At 42.3% G+C, this 22805-nt stretch overlaps 1 protein-coding gene across 1 annotated transcript in view; it reads right to left on the reverse strand.

Moving 5' to 3' along the window:
- nek10 (NIMA-related kinase 10) overlaps window positions 1-22805 on the reverse strand; it is a 113208-nt gene that overhangs the window by 18509 nt on the left and 71894 nt on the right. The window contains exons 24-29 of the mRNA XM_063069492.1: window positions 20634-20704; window positions 13967-14180; window positions 13225-13405; window positions 12347-12421; window positions 2903-3034; window positions 646-700 (exon numbers count right to left, since the gene is read on the reverse strand). Of these exons, the coding sequence (XP_062925562.1) occupies window positions 646-700; window positions 2903-3034; window positions 12347-12421; window positions 13225-13405; window positions 13967-14180; window positions 20634-20704 (728 nt within the window). The remainder of the gene's footprint in view (window positions 1-645; window positions 701-2902; window positions 3035-12346; window positions 12422-13224; window positions 13406-13966; window positions 14181-20633; window positions 20705-22805) is intronic.

Raw genomic sequence — 22805 nt, forward strand, 5'->3', positions numbered from 1 at the left:
CAGACAGTATAATGTTACTGATGCTTCATATGTGATGAGACCTGGGTGGAGACAAAGAGTTCACTTGTCTCACAGCCTGGGGGAAGAAGGTGTTTCCCATCCACACAGTTCTTGTGCTAATGATATGGTGCCTCCTGCCTGATGATAGGGTGTCAAAGGGATAGTGGGACGGATGGGAGGGTAGGAGGGGTCATTGACAATGTTAAGCATGCTGCATATGCAGAGCTCCTGATAAATATCTCGGATGGGTGGAAGGTAGACTGCGAGGATCCTCTTGGCACTCCTCATAATCCTTTGAAAGGTCTTGCACTCAGATGCCTTGCAATTACTGCACCAGGCAGTGATGCAGCTAGTCAGGACACCCTCAATGGTGCTCCTGTAAAAATGAGTTAGGATGGGGGCTCGGTGGGGAGAGGCTTGCTTGCCTCGATCTCCTCAGGAAGTGGAGATAATGCTGTGCTTTCTTGGCTAAAGAGATGGTGTTGAGGGACCTGGTGAGATCCATCTAGACTTTATAGACAATTTGAGGAATGCAGTTAATCATGACAAATCATCCCCTGAAGACCAAGAGAGGCATTTTCTAGTGTTATCCCTTCATAATTTAGGCTTTCAAAAGTACACAGTACTGATGTACAAAATACTTACTCTGCCTCATGTCGACTCTCTAGGCCAATATAACTCATACTTCTTGGTAAAGTAGCTGAAAAAGGAACAGAACAATTTCTGCAAAATCTCTTGTCTTTAAATGAATTTCAATATTTCATCCTAATATTACCCTTTTATTACACATTATCTGATGGTATTTAATAAAAATAATAACAAGTGCTTTTGCCAATAGAAAATATAAAAACATTTTATGAGCATTTATTATTTTCCTAAAACTCCGTGCTTTTAATCATGAAAATAAATATTCCATAACTAATTCCCTATATCATTGAAGAATTATGAGCCAAATTGCTCTCCTGACATGGTGGAGATTTCGAAGTGTCAGTTAACTAGGAGGTTGTATGTCCCCCTGTGACCACCAGGGTTCCTCCCACATGCCAAAGACGTACAGGTTAGTAGGCTAATTGGTCACATGGGTGTAACTGGGTGGTGCCGGCTCACTGGGCATTTTACCGTGCTGTGTCTCTAAATAAAATAAAATCACATGTAGATTGGAGGTTTATTTTAACATGTTATTTACTTACATGGTTACAAGTTGGTGTTCAGTCTGAATCTAGAGGCAATTTAGAAATGTATAAAAACTGGGTGTATAATGTCTTGGCCTTAATTAGTTAGGGGATTGAGTTCAAAAATCATGAGGTAATGTTGTAACTGTACAAAAATCTAGTTACAGCACACCTGAAATATTGTGTTTAGTTCTGGTCACCTTATTCACCTTATCGAGGTGGAAGTTATAGACTGTGCAGAGGAGATTTACTAGGATGCTGCCTGGACTAGAGGGCATGTCCATTAGAGACATAGGAGCAGAATTAGGCCATTCAGCCCATCGAGCCTGCTCCATCATTCCATCTCAACCCCTTTCTCCTGCCTCTCCCTGTAACCTTTGACGCCCTTACCAATAAAGAACCTATCGACCTCTGCTTTAAATATACCCAGTGACTTGGCCTCCACAGCCATCTATGGCAATGATTCCAGAGATTCACCACCCCCTGGCTAAAGAAATTCCTCCTCATTTCAGTTCTAATGGGATGTCCTTACAGTCATAGAACATTACAGCATAGTACAAGGCAATGCCCTCTGGTCCCCCACCCTATAGGAATCTCCTCACCGTGCACCCTCTAACGAGACCTTTCACTATTTGATAGGTTTCAATAAGATCCCCCCAAAGATCTCCCCTTTTCTTCTAATCTCCAGCAAGTACAGGCCCAGAGCCATGAAATGCTCCTCATATGTTAACCCTTTTTCATTCCTGGGATCATTCTAGTGAACCTCCTCTGGATCCTCTCCAATGCCAGCACATCCTTTCTTAGATAAGGGGCCCAGAAATGCTCATGAATTGTGGTCTATCCAATGTAGTATAAAGACTCATAATGTCTTATGAAGATAGGTTGAACAAGTTAGGGCTTTTATCTTCGGAGTGAAGGAGGATGAGAGGTGACTTGATAGAGGTGTACAAGATGATAAGAGCCATAGGTAAAGTGGATAGCCACAGACTTTTTCCAAGGGTGCAATTAGATAATATGATGAGCTTAATTGTAAGGAGATAGGAGCAAAGTATAGGGCAGGGGTTCCTGATCTGGAGTCCACGGACACCTCAGTGGTAAAGGTCTATGGCATAAAAAAGGTTGGAAATGGGAACCCATGGTATGGGGGTTTGTCAGATTTCTTTACACAGAGAGTGGTATGAGCATGGAACCCCCTGCCTGGGGTAATGGTAGAGACAGATACATTAGAGGCATTCAAGAAACTCTTAAGTAGGCAGATAGATGATAAAAAAATGGAGGGCTGTGTAGGAGGGAAGGGTTAGATTGATCTTAGAGTAGGTTAAAACGACAGCACAACATTGTGGGCGAAATGTTCTATGACTCTAAACATGAGCAAGATTTAATAGTCAACTATCAAGCTGTAAACAATGAACCTTATAACAGGATTTATTAAATCTAAGACTATAACTCAACTGTTGTTATGATGGAAACCTGAACCATTAATAGATCAGGCAGCCTGTCAATGCATGAAGCTGTTCTATTATTTTGTGGCTATAGGATTGAAAATAAATAGTTTTACTGTGAGGAAAATAAATATCAGCCTCTATATATAAAAATGCACAATTCATCTTTGGAAATCCCAAGTTAGAGGTTATTGAAACATTTTCTCCTGGGAAAAATTAGAATACAGTAAAGTAAGTCATCTGTCAGTGACGGATAGTTATGAAAGATTTATTACAAAGTAATTCTACCTGTTATATTGAGACAGCCAGAGCTTTCAAGGGAATAAGCCTGAAGGCTGCTGTTGAAGTGCACGACTTCTGCTCTGGACCCTGACGGCAGCAGTAGTCCCTGACTAAACACATTAGAGGGAGAAGTATGCCCTTTAAAAGAAAAATCAAACTATTGCACGGGTTTTTGTATTTGCTTAATAATTCTCAGCAGAATCACTTAACTGATTTGAACAGGTAGTTTCAGTTAATTTATGAAAAGAACTAAATATAGTTACACATTCATAATTGAGAATAAGATTATATAATACAATAGACATTCTCATATAAGTCCAGTACGTCACTTACATGGTTACATTTAAATCTGCTGACTTCAGGTATGTTGAAACAAGTATCAACTACTTATTTGGTAAATTGATTTATTATTGTCACATGTACTAGAGTACAGTGGAAAAACTTGTCCTGGATACCGTCCGTACAGATCATTTCACTACACACTGCATTGGGGTAAGTGTAAGGTAAAACAACAACAATAGACAGAGCTAATAATTCTATAACCAATTGATCAAATTAGAGCTATGTAGGTCAGTTACAACTGGCTTGGACTGTATCCATTAAGAGAAGGCAACTAGGCAGCTCTGAGAATATCTCCATCCTAAATGAAGGCTGAGCCCAGTGCACGTGTACCAAGGAGGAGGCTGAACTATTTGCAAACAAATTGAGCCTGTGCCAAATAGCTGCATCCACTAGATACAGCAAAGTCAATGGAATCACTCAACACCTTGGTTGTAATGCCGAAGAGGACCTGTGCTCCAGAACAAGCCATACTTGTCTGAGTGGTGGTGCAGTGGTTAAATTGCCAGGTTAGTAACTCACTACTAATGTGGAATACTGAGTTCAAATCCCATCATGATGTAAAAATTCAATTATTTATTGTTGGTGCCAGAACGTGTGGTGACACTTGTGGGCTGCCCCCAGCACATCTTTCGGTTACGTTGGTTGTGAACACAAATTTCACTGTTTCAATCTACATGTGATAAATAAATCTTAATCACTTTACCCTCTCCTTCCAGTGTAGTTACTGCACTCATATCTACATGATAGTTGTAGTGCAGAATCTGTTGATATGCAACTGATCCAATCGACTGAGTAGTACCCTACTGTATACCCTCAAGTATCTGCAATGTTGCCAGTAGGTGACATCAACAGTGCTACTAAATGAAACATCTTTGCCAATAACCTACTCAGCTACATCCAGATGGGTTTCTTGCAGGATAGCACAGGTCCTGGCATCATCAATCTTGGTCCAACATGGGCAGAAGAGCTGAATTCTAAAGGGAGGTGAAGTACAAGACTTTGACCAATTAGACTTCAAGGAATCCTGGTAATCTGGTCAAGAGTATCAAAAGGGAAAACTCCCATTGACCAAACCATATATTGAACAAAAGGAGGGTGGCTGGAGGTACTGGAGATCTATCATATCAGCTGCAGAGTATCACTGCACGAGGTTCTCAAGGCAGTGTGTTCTGAACCATCCAACTTTAATTGCTCATCAATGACCTGTCTTTAATATCAGATCAGAAGCTGAGCAAACATCACAATGTTCAATGGCATTCACAATTCAGAAAATAAAGCAATCTCAACCTGAAGGTAGCTAGACATACACAACATTAATGAATGACCCAATAACATCATGTAACATTCATTTACACACATTTCAAGCAATGTCACCTTCAACAAAATACAGCCCAGGCATGTTCCTCTTACATACAATGTAGTGTTGGCATAAATGTCATGACACTCACCACTGACCAGAAATGTAACCGCATCAACCACATTGTAGTGGCAAAACCAAAACAATTGCTGCTAGCCTATGACTGCTACGGGGTTGTTATACTTGCATGACATGCTCAGCTCCAATGATTGCTCCCAAAGTCAAATCCTTTATTCAGAATCAGGTTTATTATCACCAGCATGTGTCGTGAAATTTTCTTAACTTAGCAGCAGCAGTTCAATGCAATACATAATATAGAATTAAGAAAAAAAATAATAAATAAGTAAATCAATTACAGTACAGTGCAGTTCAATCCTTTATTAGCAATTAGCAAACATACAATCTTGAAGCGATGAAACTTCAGCGTATCCAAATGTAAGCTAAGTTTTATTCAGCATTAGCTCAGCAAAGATATGACCTCCACCGGTCCCAAGCTACAAATAGCCACAAAATAAGCAAGAATAAGTAACTTATTCCCTTTGACTTTACCACGCCCCCCTCATGTGACTAGTTACCATAATAAACATGCAACACAGAATACAAAGCAGATAGAGAACAGATACATGGCTCCTAGACACACAAATATTGTGGCCACAAGAGGTTAGAGGCTGGATATTCAATGGCACGTGATTCATCTCCTTATTCTCTGATGCTTTATAAAGCCAGATTTAGGAGAGTGATGGTGTAATCTGCATTGCTTGGATAAGTACGGCTCCAACAATCTGAAGAAGCTTGACACTGTTTAGAATAAAGCAGCCTGCCTGACTGACACCTCATCCACTATCTTAACCATTCAGGTCCTCCAACACTAAACACGGGCTCTTTATTAATACTAAACCTAATCCTGTCCTCAAGCACATATTAGCAGCAACCACTGCATATCATACACAATGAGAATGGCAAGGCAAGTATTGCTTGTAGCAAGGATTAGTGTGAAGCTGCGAATCAATTACATAGCGACCAAAATTGTGAACACTGAGTAATTTTTGCCTACCTACGGTGCATTGTCTCTGAAACTCAACTTTTGTTCCTAACTGCCAAACTAAGTTAATTAATATTATGGCCTAAAGTTCAAGCTTGAGAATTTACAGACTTGTAAGTAACTTCAGTCACTATTGTAAGGTCATCAGTGGATCTTGGATTTATCAGTTATGTATGATATCATGTCCCACTGAATCAGTATTGTAAGCAGTCAACTTGATCATTGAATGTTCAGTACAAGAAAACATAAGTTAATCATCTTATTATTCAGAATATATTAGTGAAAGTAAATCTATTATCAATGCCCCTCTACTATAAGGCTTAGCCTCCCCACCATAGGTAACGTCCTCTCCACATCCACTCTATCAAGGCCTTTCAACATTCGGTAGGTTTCAATGAGGTCGCGCCTCATTCTTCTCAATTCCAGTGAATACAGACCCAGAGCCATCAAGCGTTTCTCATATGAATCAGAATCAGAATCTTTCCATCTCTATCTCTGGAGACAGCTTATCTACTGATGTCTACTATAAGCCTACGGACTCTCACAACTACCTGGACTACTCCTCTTCCCACCCTGTCTCTTGCAAAAACACCATCCCCTTCTCGCAATTCCTCCGTCTCCGCTGCATCTGCTCTCAGGATGAGGCTTTTCGTTTCAGGACGAGGAAGATGTCCTCCTTTTTTAAAGAAAGGGGCTTCCCTTCCTCCACCATCAACTCTGCTCTTAAACGCATCTCTCCCATTTCACGCACATCTGCTCTCACCCCATCCTCCCACCACCCCACTAGGAATAGGGTTCCCCTTGTCCTCACCTACCAACCCACCAGCCTCCGGGTCCAACATATAATTCTCCGTAACTTCCGCCACCTCCAACGGGATCACACCACCAATCACATCTTTCCCTCCCCCCCTTTTTCTGCTTTCCACAGGGATCGCTCCCTATGTGACTCCCTTGTCTATTCGTCCCCCACATCCCTCCCCACCGATTTCCCTCCCGGCACTTATCCTTGTAAGCGGAACAAGTGCTACACATGCCCTTACACTTCCTCCCTCACCACCATTCGGGGCCCCAGACAGTCCTTCCAGGTGAGGCGACATTTCACCTGTGAGTCGGCTAGAGTGATATCCTATGTCCGGTGCTCCCGGTGCGGCCTTCTATATATTGGCGAGACCCAACGCAGACTGGGAGACTGTTTCGATGAACACCTACGCTCTGTCCGCCAGAGAAAGCAGGATCTCCCAGTGGCCACACATTTTAATTCCACATCCCATTCCCATTCTGACATGTCTATCCACGGCCTCCTCTACTGTAAAGATGAAGCCACGCTCAGGTTGGAGGAACAACACCTTATATTCCGGCTGGGTAGCCTCCAACCTGATGGCATGAACATCGACTTCTCTAACTTCCGCTAATGCCCCTCCTCCCCTTCGTACCCCATCGTTTGCTTGCTTGTTTGTTTGTTTGTTTATTTATTTATTTATTATTTCCCCCCTTTTTTTTCTCTGTCTCTTTTTCCTCCCTTTGTCTCTCTCCTATAAGTCCTTGCCTGCTCTCCATCCTCTGGGCTCCCCTCCCCCTTTCTTTCTCCCTAGGCCTCCCATCCCATGATCCTCTCCCTTCTCTAGCCTCGTACCCCTTTTGCCAATCAACTGTCCAGCTCTCAGCTCCATCCCTCCCCTTCCTGTCTTCTCCTATCATTTCGGATACGTCGACTGTTCCTCTTCCTATAGATGCTGCCTGGTCTGCTGCGTTCACCAGCAATTTTTGTATGTCATGAAATTTGTTAATTTGGCAGCAGCAGTACAATGCAATACATGATATAGAAAAAATATCAATTACAGTAAGTGAATGTTAAACAGCTAAATTAAAAATAGTGCAAAAACAGAAATAATGAAAAAGTGAGGTAGTGTTCATAGTTTCAAAGACCATTTAGAAACTAGATGACGGAGGGGAAGAAACTATTCTTGAATCGCTGAGTGTGTGTCTTCAGGTTTCTGTACCTCCTTCCTGACGTTAACAATGGAAAGAGGGCACGTCCTGCATTATGGGGACCTTATTACTGGATGCTGCCTCTTGGGGCACTGGTCTTTAAAGATGTTTTGGACACTATGGAGGCTAGTACCCATGAAGGAGCTGACTAATTTTACAAATTTCTGTAGCTTCTTTCGATCCTGTGCAGTAGCAAACCCCCCCCCCCCGCCATACCAGACAGTCAGAATGCTCTCCACAGTACATCTGTAGATGTGTTTGAGTGTTTTAGGTGACAAACCAAATCTCCTCAAACTCCTAATGAAGTATAGTTTCCGTCTTGCCTTCTTTATAACTGCATCAATATGCTGACACCCAGGAACGTGAAATTGCTCACTCTCTCCACTTCTGATCCCTCTATGGGGACTGGTTCATGTACTCTCACCTTACCCTTTCTGAAGTTCACAATCAGCTCTTTGGTCTTACAAGGTTGTTGCTGCGACACCACTCAACTAACTGGTATATCACATTCCTTTATGCCATCTTGTCGCCATCAGAGATTTTGCCAGCAATGGCTGTATCATCAGCAAATTTATAGATGGCATTTGAGCTATGCCTAGCCACACAGTCATGGGTATAGAAAGAGTAGAGCAATGGGTTAAGCACATATTTTGGAACTGGACTCTCTGACGGTGGTGCCTGAAAGGAGGATGCTGTCCAAGTTGCATGCCATCTTGGACAATATCTCCCATCCACTACATAATGTTCTGTTTGGGCACAGGAGTACATTCAGCGAGAGACTCATTCCACCGAGATGCAACACAGAGCGTCATAGGAAGTCATTCCTGCCTGTGGCCATCAAACTTTACAATTCCTCCCTTGGAGGGTCAGACACCCTGAGTCAATAGGCTGGTCCTGGACTTATTTCCTGGCATAACTTACATATCACTATAAGTATTTATGGTTTTATTACTATTTATAATTTATGGTGCAACTGTAATGAAAACCAATTTCCCCCGGGATCAATAAAGTATGACTATGACAATACTATGACTATTATATCCCTGAGGTGCGTCAGTGGTGAGTGTAAGCAAGGAGGAAATGTTATTACCAATCCACATAGATTGTGGTCTTCTGGTTAGGAAGTCGAGGATCCAATTGCAGAGGGAGGTATAGAGGCCCAGGTTTTCTAGCTTTTTGATCAGAACTGTAGAAATGATCGTGTTAATCTTTGAGCTATAGTCAATAATCAGCATCCTGACATAGATGTTTGTTTTGTCTAGGTGAGCTACAGCTGTGTGAAGAGCTAATGAGTTTCGTCTGTGTAGACCAATTATGGTGATATGCAAATTGCAGTGGGTCCAGATCCTTGCTGAGGCAGGAGCTGATTCAAGCCATGACCAACCTCTCAATGCATTTCATTACCATAAATGTAAGTGATGCTGGATACTAATCAATAAGGCAGCCCATACTACTCTTCCTGGCCTTTCAATCTCGGAATCATTTCATAAACCTGCTTTGATCCCTCTCCAATGTCAGCACAACCTTTCTTAGATACGCAGCCCAAAACTGTTCACAATACTCCAAGTGAGGCCTCACCGGTGCTTTGTAAAGCTTCAACATTACATCCTTGCTTTTATATTCTAGTCCTCTTGAAATGAATACTAACATTGCATTTGCCTTCCTCACCACCAACTCAACCTGCAAATTAACCTTTAGGGAATCCTGCACAAAGACTCCCAAGTCCCTTTGCACCTCAGATTTTTGAATTTTCTCTCTATTTAGAAAATTCTTCTACCGAAGTACATGACCATCCCAACACTCTATTCTACCTGCCACTTCTTTGCCCATTCTCCTAATCTGTCTAAGTCCTTTTGTAGTCTCTCAGCTTCCTCAGAAGTACATGCCCCTCCATCTATCTTTCCATTGTCCGTAAACTTGGCCACAAAGCCATCAATTCCATCATCCAAATCATTGGCATATAACGTAAAAAGAAGCAGTCCCAACACAGGCCACTGTGGAACACCACTAATTCCCAGAAGCCAGTCAGAAAAGGCTCCCTTTATTCCCACTCTTTGCCTCCTGCCAATCAGCCAGTGCTCTATCCATGCTAGTATCTTTCCTATGATACCAAGGTTTCTTAACTTGTTAAGCAGCCTCATGTGTGGCACCTTGTCAAAGGCCTTCTGAAAATCCAAGTACACAACATCCACTGATTCTCTCATCTATCCTGCTTGTTATTTCTTCAAAGAATTCCAACAGATTTGTCAGGCAAGATTTTCCCCTTGGAAAACCATGCTGACTACGGTCTATTTTATTATGTGCCTCCAAGTACCCCGACAGCTCATCCTTAATAATCGACTCCAATATCTTTCCAGCCACTGAGATCAGACTAACTGGCTTATAAGTTTCCTTTCTTCTGCCTCTCTCCCTTCTTGAAGAGTGTTGTGATATTTGCAATTTTCCAGTCTTCTGCTGAGCCCTCTTCTGTACTCCTTTTTCACCTATGACTGTGTTCCTGTACATGGTTTTAACTCCATAATCAAGTTCGCAGACGACACCACGGTGGTTGGCCTGATCAGAGGGGATGACGAGACAGTCTATAGGGACGAGGTCCAGCACCTGGCCGCGTGGTGTGCCGACAACAACCTGGCCCTTAACACCCAGAAGACCAAGGAGATCATTGTGGACTTCAGACATGCTAGGAGCCACACTCACATCCCCATCTACATCAATGGAGCTGTAGTGGAGCATGTATCAAGCTTCAATTTCCTTGGTATCCACATTTCCAAGGATTTCACCTGGTCCCTGAACTCCTCCATCCTGATCAAAAAGGCGCAATAGCGTCTTTATTTCCTGCGGAAAGCTCACCTCTGTCCCAGGATACTGACGGACTTTTACCGCTGTACCATTGAGAGCATACTCATCAACTGCATCCCGGTGTTGTATGGCAATTGTCCCGTATCGGACCGCAAAGCACTCCAGCATGTGGTGAAAACTGCCTAGCAGATTATCCGCACCCAATTGCCCACCATTGAGAACATCTACCATAAACGCTGCCTGGGCTGGGCGAAAAGCATTATCAAGGATGCATCTCACCCTAACCATGGACTTTTTACTCTCTTCCCATCTGGTAGGTACTACAGGAGCTCCCGCACCAGCAGGCACAGGAAGAGCTTCTTCCCTGAGGCTGTGACCCTGTTGAACCTCTCATCACAGCGCTAAGCAGTATTGCACCCATATTGTACTGTCTCAGTACTTTTATATTAGTGTGCTGTAGCACTTAATTTTTATTTGCAGTTATTTTGTAAATTACACTATCCTTTGCATTTCTGGGTAGATGCTAACTGCACTTCATTGGCTTTGTATCTGTACTCGGCACAATGAGGGTAAAGTTGAATCTCATCTAATCTAATCTTCCAGAACCATTCCAGAATCTGGGATTCTTGAAAGATCATTACTAATGCTTCTAAGACCTCTTCAGCCACCACTTTCGGAACTCTGGGTTATACTCCATCTCATCCAGGTGAGTAATCTACCTTCAGACCCTTCAGTTTCCCAAGACTCTTCTCCCTAGTAATGGCAACTTCACACTCTTCTGCCCCCTGACACTCTCGAACTTCTAGCATATTGCTAGAGCGTTCCACAGAGAAGACTGATGTAAAATATTTATTCATTTTGTTTGCTCTTTCCTTGTCCCCTATTACTACCTCTCCAGCATCATTTTCCAGTGGTCCATTATCGACTCTCAAATCTTTTACACTGACAGGCGTAGTATGGCAATTACTCTGCCCATGACCATAAAAAACGGCAGAGTTATGGAGACAATTTAGCACATCACAGGAACCAGCCTCTCCTCCATAGACTGTCTACAGTCCTGACTGCCTCACTAAAATTCAAAGTTCAAAGTAGAATCTATTATTAGAGTACATAACGTCACCGCATTCTTTTTCTGCTGGCATACTTAGCAAACCTGTAGAACAGTAACCGTAAACATCAGGAACTGTAAACTGTGCAAATACAGATATAAATGAATAACAATAAATAATGAGCATGAAATAACAATATAAAGGGTCTTTAAATGAGTCCTTATATGAGTGTAGCTATCCCTTTTCATTCAAGATCCTGATGGTTGAGGATTAGAAACTGTTCTTGAACCTGGTGGTGTGAGTCCTGAGGCATTTGTATGTTCAATTTGATGGCAGCAGTAAGAAAAGAGCATTGTCTAATCAAAGATCTCTACCTACACCAGACTTTCTTTCTTCCCCTTTCTCCCATCAGGCAAAGATACAAAGTCCTGAACGTTTAAGTGCCATGCAGCTCAAGGACAGCATCTCTCGTACAATAAGCTGGGCTTTTGACCTCACAATCTATATCATTATGCACTGTACCTTCTCTGTAACGCTAATACTTTATTCTGCATTCTGTTATTATTTTACCTTGTACTACTCAATACACTGCTGATCTGTATCTGATCAGGATGAAAATTATTGAAGACAAGCTTTTCACTCTATCTCAGTACATGTGACGATGATAAACTAATTCCAATTCAAAGTAGGCTGTCTAAATTCATCGGAGTTTTGTCCTTCTCTCTAACATTACAAGGCAGTAACTTTCCAAATTCTGAATGAAGAGTTTGCTTTGCCAGGAATAAACATCAAGAATTTCTGGATCCATTCACTTTACATTCTGATAGATGAACACAGATACCAAGCGGGTAAAATCTACAGGTTGCACTTACCCAGGGGAGAATTTTTTATTGGGCTTGGGCTTGAACTGCTTGAGTGATCTGAAGTATTCAACTCATCTTCGATCTCTGGAGAAACATTCACAACAGAGGAAAAGTTACCACATTTTAAAATAAAGATGCAAAAGAATCATTTTATAATTTTACTATTTATTTTATATCAATCATAATTTTTAATACTTTTATGTCTGAACAATAACCATCTTACTTTATTCAGCATGACGATAACAATTAAGGTATCTAGCAATGTTAATGATTTTACCAAACTAGTTCACCAACCTTAAATAAAATTTTGTATTCTAACAGTTGCATGGAAAATTTCTGAAATATTATGTAACACATCACATTATCAAAAAGGCTTTAAACAAGGGCAGCACAGTAACGTAGTGGTTAATGCAATACTATTACAGCATCAGAAAGTCGGGTTCAATTCCACCGCTGCCTGTATGTTTTCCCCATGTACATGTGGGTTTCTTCCAGGTACCCTGGTTTCCTCCCACATTCCAAAGACATACGGGTTAGGGTTAGTGAGTTGTGGGTAGACTATGTTGGCTCTGGGTGCTCTGGTTTCCTCCCATATTCCAAAGACGTATGGGTTAGTAGGTTAATTGGTTATATGGATGCAATTGGCTGGCATGGATTTTTGGGCTGGAAAGGCCTGTTACTATGCAATATCTCTAAATAAAAAATAAAATAATTTACAAGGTAAAAAAAATAAATCTCTTTCAACCAAACTATTTAGCTCTATTTATCCAAGTATCTTATTGTGCATTCCATTTTAAATAACATACCGCATTAGATTAATTAACCATTTAGTTTAGCTCATTATTCTTGTTAAAGCAATGCATTCTTATTGAAAATCTCTACTGTACCTTTTTCAGTGTTTATGGCAGAGTTAATATTCTCAAGAAATACTGCATCACTCAGTCTCTCATCATCTTTAAGATGGAACCTATGCAAGTCGTCCAGTGGGCTCCCAGTAGTTTCTGATGACTCACTCTTCAGACTGCCAGTTCCACTGCTGCTCCCCAAGCTTGACTTATCATAATACTCCTTTAACACAAAAAGGTAAATCTTAACTTAGAAATATGACCTTGTCATTTCACTGCACCATCCAGGCAGCCTCAACGTGAACTGCAGTGTGTTGAGCTCGGGTGGCATGATGTGTAGCTGTTATCATTACACTTTACGGCACCAGCAATTGGAAGATCGGGGTTGAATTCCCACTGCTATCTGTAGGGAGTTTGTGACTATGTGGCTTCTCTCCGGGTGCTCCGGTTTCCTCCAACATTCCAAAGATGTACGGTTAGGGTTTTGAGTCGTGAGCGTTCGATGTCGGCGCTGGAAGTGTGGCGACACTTGTGCGCTGCCCCCAGCACATTCTCAGACTGTGCTGGTCCTTTACAGAAATAGCACATTTCACTGTATGCTTCGACGCAATTGTATGTAACAAATAAAGCTAATCTTTAATTCTCTAAATGCAGCAGAAACTATGTTGACTCCTTCCAGAATACACTGGGCAACAAAAGGAGATTACCATCCATGCATTTTAATGATTCAACACAGATTCTAACAGACTAAGTCATCCAAGGGCACTTAAGAGAAAAATGTTACCCGCGACATCATGGAGAGCTGATGGTGATAGGTCATAACATTTCTGTTAGCTTCCATGAAATACTTCTGTGTGCGCCGCCTCTCCCGGTCAAGCCTCTTCTCCATGGTTATCTGCAGTGTGCATAAATCATCCATGTACTTCATCATGATATTTGAAATCATTGCACTCACTTCCACAACGTCTGGCCTCGCTTCGGAATCAGGAGTCAAGCAGCTGTGGATATTTAGAAATAAAGGTACTTTGATTCAGCAGGTGAAATCTGGTATTCCCCTGTCCTAAATCCATGCTAATCAGAAAAACCTTTGTGCCACACAATGTAAAGAGTGATCCCATCATGTGTGTCTCCTCAGACACTTCTACTGCTATCATGGACAAGTCCATCTGCAGCAGACAGATGTGGTACAAATGAGATCAAATCAGTTTATTCCATATATTCACTCACTTACCTCTGACAGACCCAGTCCAGAAAAGTTTTGGTAATGCACTGGTTTATTGAAACGCAGGACATGGAACATTACGGCACAGTACGGGCCCTTCACCCCATGATTTTGTGCTGACCTTTTAATTTACTGTAAGATCGATCTAACTATTCACTTCCACATAACCCTCCACTTGTCTGCAAAAAAACTACCTCTTACATCCTGCCTATACTCCAGTCACCTTAAAATTATACTCTATCTCTATCTCTACCTTGCTAGCTGTTCACTTTATCCATGCCTCTTATCATCTTGTACGCCTCTGTCAAGTCATCTCTCATCCTCCTTCATTCCAAAGAGAAAAGCCCTTGCTCGCTCAATCTTTTCTCAGAAAACATGCTCTCTAATCTAGGCAGCATCTTGGTAAATCTCTGTATCCTCTCTAAAGCTTCCACATCCTTCCTGTACTGAGACGACCAAAAATGAACACAATATTCCAATCAGATGTAATCAGATTTTTATCGACCTGCAATATTAGCTCTAGCTCTTGAACTCAATCCCCTGACTAACACCTTTGTGAATTTTCTTATTTTTAAGTACAACACCAAACACATAGAAACTCAGTCTCAAAATTCCTTCAGGGATGTAAAATGATTAAGCCAAATTCTCAAACTATAGTAAACATAGGATTAAATTAAAATTTACCCCTAAAACATAGAACATTACAGCTCAATACAGGTCCTTTGGCTCATGACATTGTGCTGACCCTTTAACCTACTCTAAAATCAATCTAACCCTTCTCTCCTACATCACTTTCCATTTTACTATTATCCATGCACCTATCTATCAATCTCTTAAATGTCCCTAATGTATCTGCCTTCACCGCCACCCCTGGCAGGGCGTTTCAGACACCCACCACTCTCTGTGTTAAAGAAAGTACCTCTGACATCCCTCCTATACTTTTCTCTAATTACCTTAAAATTATGCCCCTCATATTAGCTAGTTACACATTGGCAAAAGGCATCTGGTTGTCCACTTGATCTATGCCTCTTATCATCTTGTACATAAGTATACAATATTGTCATATGTACAGTATCAAGACAGTGAAAAGTTTGTCTTGCATATTGTTTATTCAGATCAAATCAGTAACAGTGCATTGAGGTAGTGCAAAACTTGTTCAGATCAGACAGAAGTGCTATTGAGCCACTCCTCTGATGGGAATTGATTTAAAGATTAGAGATTAGCCTTATTTGTTACATGCATATCAGAACATAGGTGTTGTTTACATCAGTGACCACCACAATCAGATGATGTGCTGGGAGCAGCCCAGAAGAGTTGCCATGCTTCCAGCGTCAACATAGCATGCCCTCAACTTACTAACCCTAACCTGTATGGCCTTGGAATGTCGGAAGAAACCAGATCACCCAGAGGAAACCCATGCGGTCATGGGTAGAACTTACAAACTCTTTACAGACAGTGGCAGGAATTGAATCTTAATCATTTTGAACATTGTGGGCATGCTATGATAGCACTGGAATATGTAGCCCAATAAAATAGATAAAATCTATATAACTCTAAAACTCTCATGCTCTGTTTGTCTGTTTGTGACCTCCAATTAGCGCAAACGGTGCATTACAGCAGCACTTTTTTTGGCTAAATCAAATTAAAATGCGCTAACTTACAGAATGCAGGCAAAGTTCAGGGTTATATACTTGTATAAAATTGCTCATTCGCAAAAATCAACAGGCTCCCTTTTAACCCAAGAGCCGATCCAGCATCATAGAAATCGGGACGTGACAGCCCACGGCCAGCCTCAGCAGCGACACCTACTGGAGCAAAAGGGCACGGCAGCTCTATTTTGAGGGGTCACATTCTGCTAATCACCATCAGCATGTGCAGGATTGGGACAGATCTAACTGTCACTCATCAATAAGAGATAATTAAATCTTATTGTAATGACGTACTTCGAGACACCCATAAAACCCTTTGCTGCAGTCAAAGGACATCGGTGACTATATCACGTCCATTTAGGAGAGTGCCAACCACATCATCAAGAATAATCAGCATCCTTTGGTGTTAGTGTTTCATATCTTCTATCCAGCATTAGGGTTAAAAAAAATGGTCAGCCTAATTATGCCGCGTGGTCAAGAGATGACGCCAAATGTCGTCGGGAAGCAGCAAGGAGAGGAAGAGAACAAGAATCGGATGAGGCCAGGGCTGCATGACTCCAGGATCAAAGAATCAGGACAAAAAAAGATGAGAGAAGAAGAGACAGAGGAGGAGAGGCATGCACGTCTCCAGGATCAGAGACAAACAACAAACAGCAGAAGAGATGAAGAGACGGGGGATGAAAGGACTGCACGTCTCCAGAATGACAACGAGAGGCACAAGGGTGGCAGACAAACCAGAAATGATGCCATCAAAACTGTCCTTCGTTAAACGAACAACATACATCAAAGTTGCTGGTGAACGCAGCAGGCCAGGCAGCATCTATAGGAAGAGGCGCAGTCGACGTTTCAGGCCGAGACCCTTCGTCAGGACTAACTGAAGGAAGAGTGAGTAAGGGATTTGAAAGCTGGAGGGGGAGGGGGAGATGCAAAATGATAGGAGAAGACAGGAGGGGGAGGGATAGAGCCGAGAGCTGGACAGATGATAGGCAGAAGGGGATACGAGAGGATCATGGGACAGGAGGTCCGGGAAGAAAGACGGGGGGGGGTGACCCAGAGGATGGGCAAGAGGTATATTCAGAGGGACAGCGGGAGAAAAAGGAGAGTGAGAGAAAGAATGTGTGCATTAAAAAGAGTAACAGATGGGGTACGAGGGGGAGGTGGGGCCTAGCGGAAGTTAGAGAAGTCAATGTTCATGCCATCAGGTTGGAGGCTACCCAGACGGAATATAAGGTGTTGTTCCTCCAACCTGAGTGTGGCTTCATCTTTACAGTAGAGGAGGCCGTGGATAGACATGTCAGAATGGGAATGGGATGTGGAATTAAAATGTGTGGCCACTGGGAGATCCTGCTTTCTCTGGCGGACAGAGCGTAGATGTTCAGCAAAGCGGTCTCCCAGTCTGCGTCGGGTCTCACCAATATATAAAAGGCCACATCGGGAGCACCGGACGCAGTATATCACCCCAGTCGACTCACAGGTGAAGTGATGCCTCACCTGGAAGGACTGTTTGGGGCCCTGAATGGTGGTAAGGGAGGAAGTGTAAGGGCATGTGTAGCACTTGTTCCGCTTACACGGATAAGTGCCAGCAGGGAGATCAGTGGGGAAGGATGGGGGGGACGAATGGACAAGGGAGTTGTGTAGGGAGCGATCCCTGCGGAATGCAGTGAGAGGCGGGGAGGGAAAGATATGCTTAGTGGTGGGATCCCGTTGGAGGTGGCGGAAGTTACATCCTTCCCCACTGATCTCCCTGCTGGCACTTATCCGTGTAAGCGGAACAAGTGCTACACATGCCCTTACACTTCCTCCCTTACCACCATTCAGGGCCCCAAACAGTCCTTCCAGGTGAGGCATCACTTCACCTGTGAGTCGACTGGGGTGATATACTGCGTCCGGTGCTCCCGATGTGGCCTTTTATATATTGGTGAGACCCGACGCAGACTGGGAGACCGCTTTGCTGAACATCTACGCTCTGTCCGCCAGAGAAAGCAGGATCTCCCAGTGGCCACACATTTTAATTCCACATCCCATTCCCATTCTGACATGTCTATCCACGGCCTCCTCTACTGTAAAGATGAAGCCACACTCAGGTTGGAGGAACAACACCTTATATTCCGTCTGGGTAGCCTCCAACCTGATGGCATGAACATTGACTTCTCTAACTTCCGCTAGGCCCCACCTCCCCCTCGTACCCCATCTGTTACTCTTTTTAATGCACACATTCTTTCTCTCACTCTCCTTTTTCTCCCGCTGTCCCTCTGAATATACCTCTTGCCCATCCTCTGGGTCACCCCCCCCCGTCTTTCTTCCCGGACCTCCTGTCCCATGATCCTCTCGTATCCCCTTCTGCCTATCATCTGTCCAGCTCTCGGCTCTATCCCTCCCCCTCCTGTCTTCTCCTATCATTTTGCATCTCCCCCTCCCCCTCCAGCTTTCAAATCCCTTACTCACTCTTCCTTCAGTTAGTCCTGACGAAGGGTCTCGGCCTGAAACGTCGACTGCGCCTCTTCTTATAGATGCTGCCTGGCCTGCTGCGTTCACCAGCAACTTTGATTTAATCTCCATATATTTTTATTACAATTTATTCAAAGGATGTGGACTTGCACAACCTGAGCCAGCATTTAAACTGCCCATCCTTAGTTGCCCTTGAGAAGGTTGTGATGAACACTCTTCTAATCACTAGCTATTGTTCTGCCCAGTTTTTGCTGAAATAAAAAGAAAAGTATGGTATCTAGTCTGCTTGGTGAACACGTAACATAAAGTCACAGAGTCATAGAACACGACAGCACAGAAATAGACCCTATGGCTCATAATATAGTCTTCACTGAACCATTCATCTGCCTAGTCCTATCGATTTGCACCGGGACCATAGCCTTTCATACCCCTCCCATCCACGTACCAATCCAAATTTCTCTTAAATGTTGAAATTGGACCCGAATCCACCACTTGTGCTGGCGGCTGATTCCACTCTCACCACCTTCTGAGTGATGTTGTTTACCTTAAACATTTCACCTTTCACCCCTAATTCATGATCTCTAGTTCTAGCCTCAATCAACCTCAGTGGAAAAAGCCTGCTTGCACTTACTCTATCTATACCCCTCATAATTTTGTATACCTCTATCGAATCTCCCTGCTAGGGAATGAAGACCTAACCTATTCAGCCTTTTCCTAGAACTCAGGTCCATAAGACCCGGCAACATCCTTGTAAATTTTCTCTGCACTTTTTCAAACTTAGTGACATCTTTCCAGTAGGTCGATGACCAAAACTGCACACAATACTCCAGATTAGGCCTCACTTATGTATTATACAACTTCAACATAACATCCCAACTCCTGCATTCAATACATTGATTAATGAAAGGCAACGCACCAAAAGCTTTCTTTATGACCCTTTCTACCTGTGACGCCACTTTAAAAGAATTATGGATCTGTATTCTCAGACCTTGCTGTTCTATTGCACTCCTCCACGCTACCTCTCACAGTGTAATAGCTAACCTTGTTGGTCGTCCCAAAGTACAACACCTCACAATTGTCTGCACTAAATTCCATCTGCCATTTTTCAGCCCATTCTTCCAGCTGGTCCAGATCCCACTGCTAGCTTGACAGCTTTTCTCACTGCCCACTACAACCCCGATCTTGGTGTCATCTAAAAATTTGCTGATCCAATTTACTGCATTATCATCCAGATCATTGATATAGCTGGTAAACAACAATGGGCCCAGCACCAATCCCTGCGGCACTGACTTATGACACGCATTACTTTTTAATTAAGGAGCTACATGAATCAACAGTCTATAGTTAATTTCTAGAAATAATTGTCATGAAGTCATTTCTGTAATGTATATTAATTTACTGTAAGAATGATAGATCTTCCAATACAGCTATTAATTACATAAGTCATACCTTTGTTTTTCTCTCCATTGGGACTCATTTTGTAATGGTCAGTTGGATTGTTTTTAAGAGCTTCCAGCAATATAATTCATCATGTTGTGGTAGTATTAGTACAGGATGTTGGGCAGATACAGCAATATGCAGAAATCTTAGACATATATATAGCTAGGGTGCTTAAGACTTTTGCACAGTACTGTATGTCAACATGAGTTTGTAAACCTGGCGGAAGCAAAGGATGTGAGGGATGGCGAGGGTGGGGTGCCATGGGAGGGGTGTGGGACAGGTGGCAAAGAAGGAGTGCCTGGGGCAGCGGCGTGGGGGTGGCGTGAGGGGAGACACACCCAGCCCTGAGACACCAGGCTAAGTCATTTGATTCCCGCTTCCTCCCCTCTCCCTTCCTCCCCTCTCCCTTCCTCTTTTCCCAACCATGATTCCCCTTTCCCTGCCCCCTTCCCACTCTTAGTCCTTATCAGTATCAGAATCATCATTCACACAGTCATGAAATTTGTTTTTCTTTCTGCCAGCAGTACAATGCAATACATAAAATTACTACAGTACTGTGCAAATGTCCGAGCTATATATAAGTGCCTAAGACTTTTGCACAGTACGGTATGTCATTGGATGGTGGGAAAAAATCTGTTTGATTCAGTCAATAAGGCTAATTCAATAACAATTTGACAATCATCACTCATTACCTTTTGATGGTCTCTTGCACTTGGTAAGAGTAGAGTCCTTTTGGTACTGGCTCGTATGCTGCTTCTACAATCTGTTAGAAATAATTTAAAATTTATTTATATTCAAAAAGGCTAGGAAATGATTGGAGTTGCTTTGATACTGGTCAAAGATGACTAAGTTATTAAGAACTAGGGAAAATCCTACTTGAAAGATCAAGGGCTAATGGGATTTGATTCTCAAATGTAAACCAATTTACACAATTATTTAACATGCAGATTTAAGGAGAATGAAAAGTAGAGGTGTAAGTTGAGTGACCTGAATTTGACAGAACTGACAGTAAGTATCATAACAGGGAGATAATAAATTCAGAACTTATGGGAGGCTTCACTTGTAGATGATAGACATTGTCATCTACAGATTTAGTATTTATTCTTGCCTGCTCTAGAATTTACTATTCATTCCATACAAAGCTGTTGGAATGAGGAATAAAGCTCACCTAACAGTTTGATGCTACGGATTGGATTGGAGGGCAATTTGATGTAGGCTAAGTTAATGCAATATTGAATATAACCCAAATCAGATTCCCATACTAGGGTGTTACGAATGTCATTTTTGCATCTTCTGACACCGCTCTGGTATCTAGGAACAACTAGAAACTGGCAAGCTGTTGGGCTGGAACTCACAGTCAGAAATCTGAAACAAAAACAGAAAATACTGGAAAAGCTCAGGTCTGACAGAAATGGTTAGCACTGCAAGGCAAGAACCTTTCTCCCTTGGGTATTCCTCACTAACCTCAGGTATATGCCACGCACACCAGGTGATTTGCTTATTTTAACTACATCCGTAGCCTTTGTGTTACCTTCTTAATAATCTTCAAACTATCTATTATCTCTACCACAGACACATTTAGTGAGAATTTGACATTCTTTTCCTTGATACAGACTGATGTGAAGAACTCATTTTATATTCCAGCTGTCTTCAGTCTTTATGCAAATATCATCTTCTTTATGAAAAAATGTCTTTGTAACTTTTGCAAACGTCATTTCATTTGAAAAGAATGAACAAAATGTTCTTCATTTGGAACCAGTATAGCACACGACAAAGAATGCAAGAAATAGACAACAAAACATGAGAGGAGAGTATGAGCGTTCATCCCATCGAGTCTGCTTGGCCATTCAAACATGGCTGATTTATTTTCCCTCTCACCTCTATTCTCCTGCCTTCTCCCCATAACCTTCGATGCCCTTACTAATCATGAACCTATCAACCTTGCTTTAAATATATCCAATGAATTTGCTTCCATAGATGTCTGTGGCAATGAGTTCCACAGATTCACCACCCACTGGCTAAAAAGATTCCTAAAATTGCTCAGTATTGTACATTTTGATCATTTGTGTAATTGTATTTAAGGTAAAGAGTAATAGTATTTAAATTACTGCTCCTTGTACTACTTAGGGAAACTAGCCATACCAACTACCTGATAAAATTCATAAATCTTGTACATTCTGCAGTAAACTTCTTTATTTTCACCTTTGGAGAACTGTTAGTACATTCCTGCAACATTTCCTCGTGATACAAAGAATGAATCGGCCGTGGTTCTGTTGCATCCAGAATCAATAGTTTGTGGTAGACATCTCAATCGAAGGATTTGAGTGCAACAGCTTGACCAACTCAATGGTGTGGACGTTCTACATTTGGCTAACAACAGATTCTAGGATGAGACACGTTGAACCTAGGCCTCAACAGGTGCCCACAAACAAAGTGAAGGTAATGGCCTGTCTGTCTATGTCTGTAAACTTGTGGTACTGGGCTGTGATGTCAATCAATGCCGTGGCTCGGACTTCACTGTCGTTTAGACTTGTGATTGTGAATGGGTGGGTGGGAGGGTGCTGTTGTTTTGCTAAACGTGGCAGGCATGCTACTGGTGCTGGTGTGTGTGGTAACACTTGTAGGCTGCCCTTGGGTGTCCTAGTTGTTATTGCAAATGCTGCATTTCACTGTATGTGTGTTTCAATGTACATGTGGTAAATAAATCTGAATCTGACTACCAATTAGCTCTGACATCCATCATCAGCTGTGCATTGAAAGGCTGGTTACAAATCAACTCCAGTTTGTCAGGCAACTTCAACCTACTGTAGTTCACCTACTGCTGAAACAGGTCCATGGTGGACACCGTTGCCCTGACCTTACAC

Source organism: Mobula hypostoma, chromosome 17, assembly GCF_963921235.1.
Source record: "Mobula hypostoma chromosome 17, sMobHyp1.1, whole genome shotgun sequence".
Lineage (NCBI taxonomy): Eukaryota > Metazoa > Chordata > Chondrichthyes > Myliobatiformes > Myliobatidae > Mobula > Mobula hypostoma.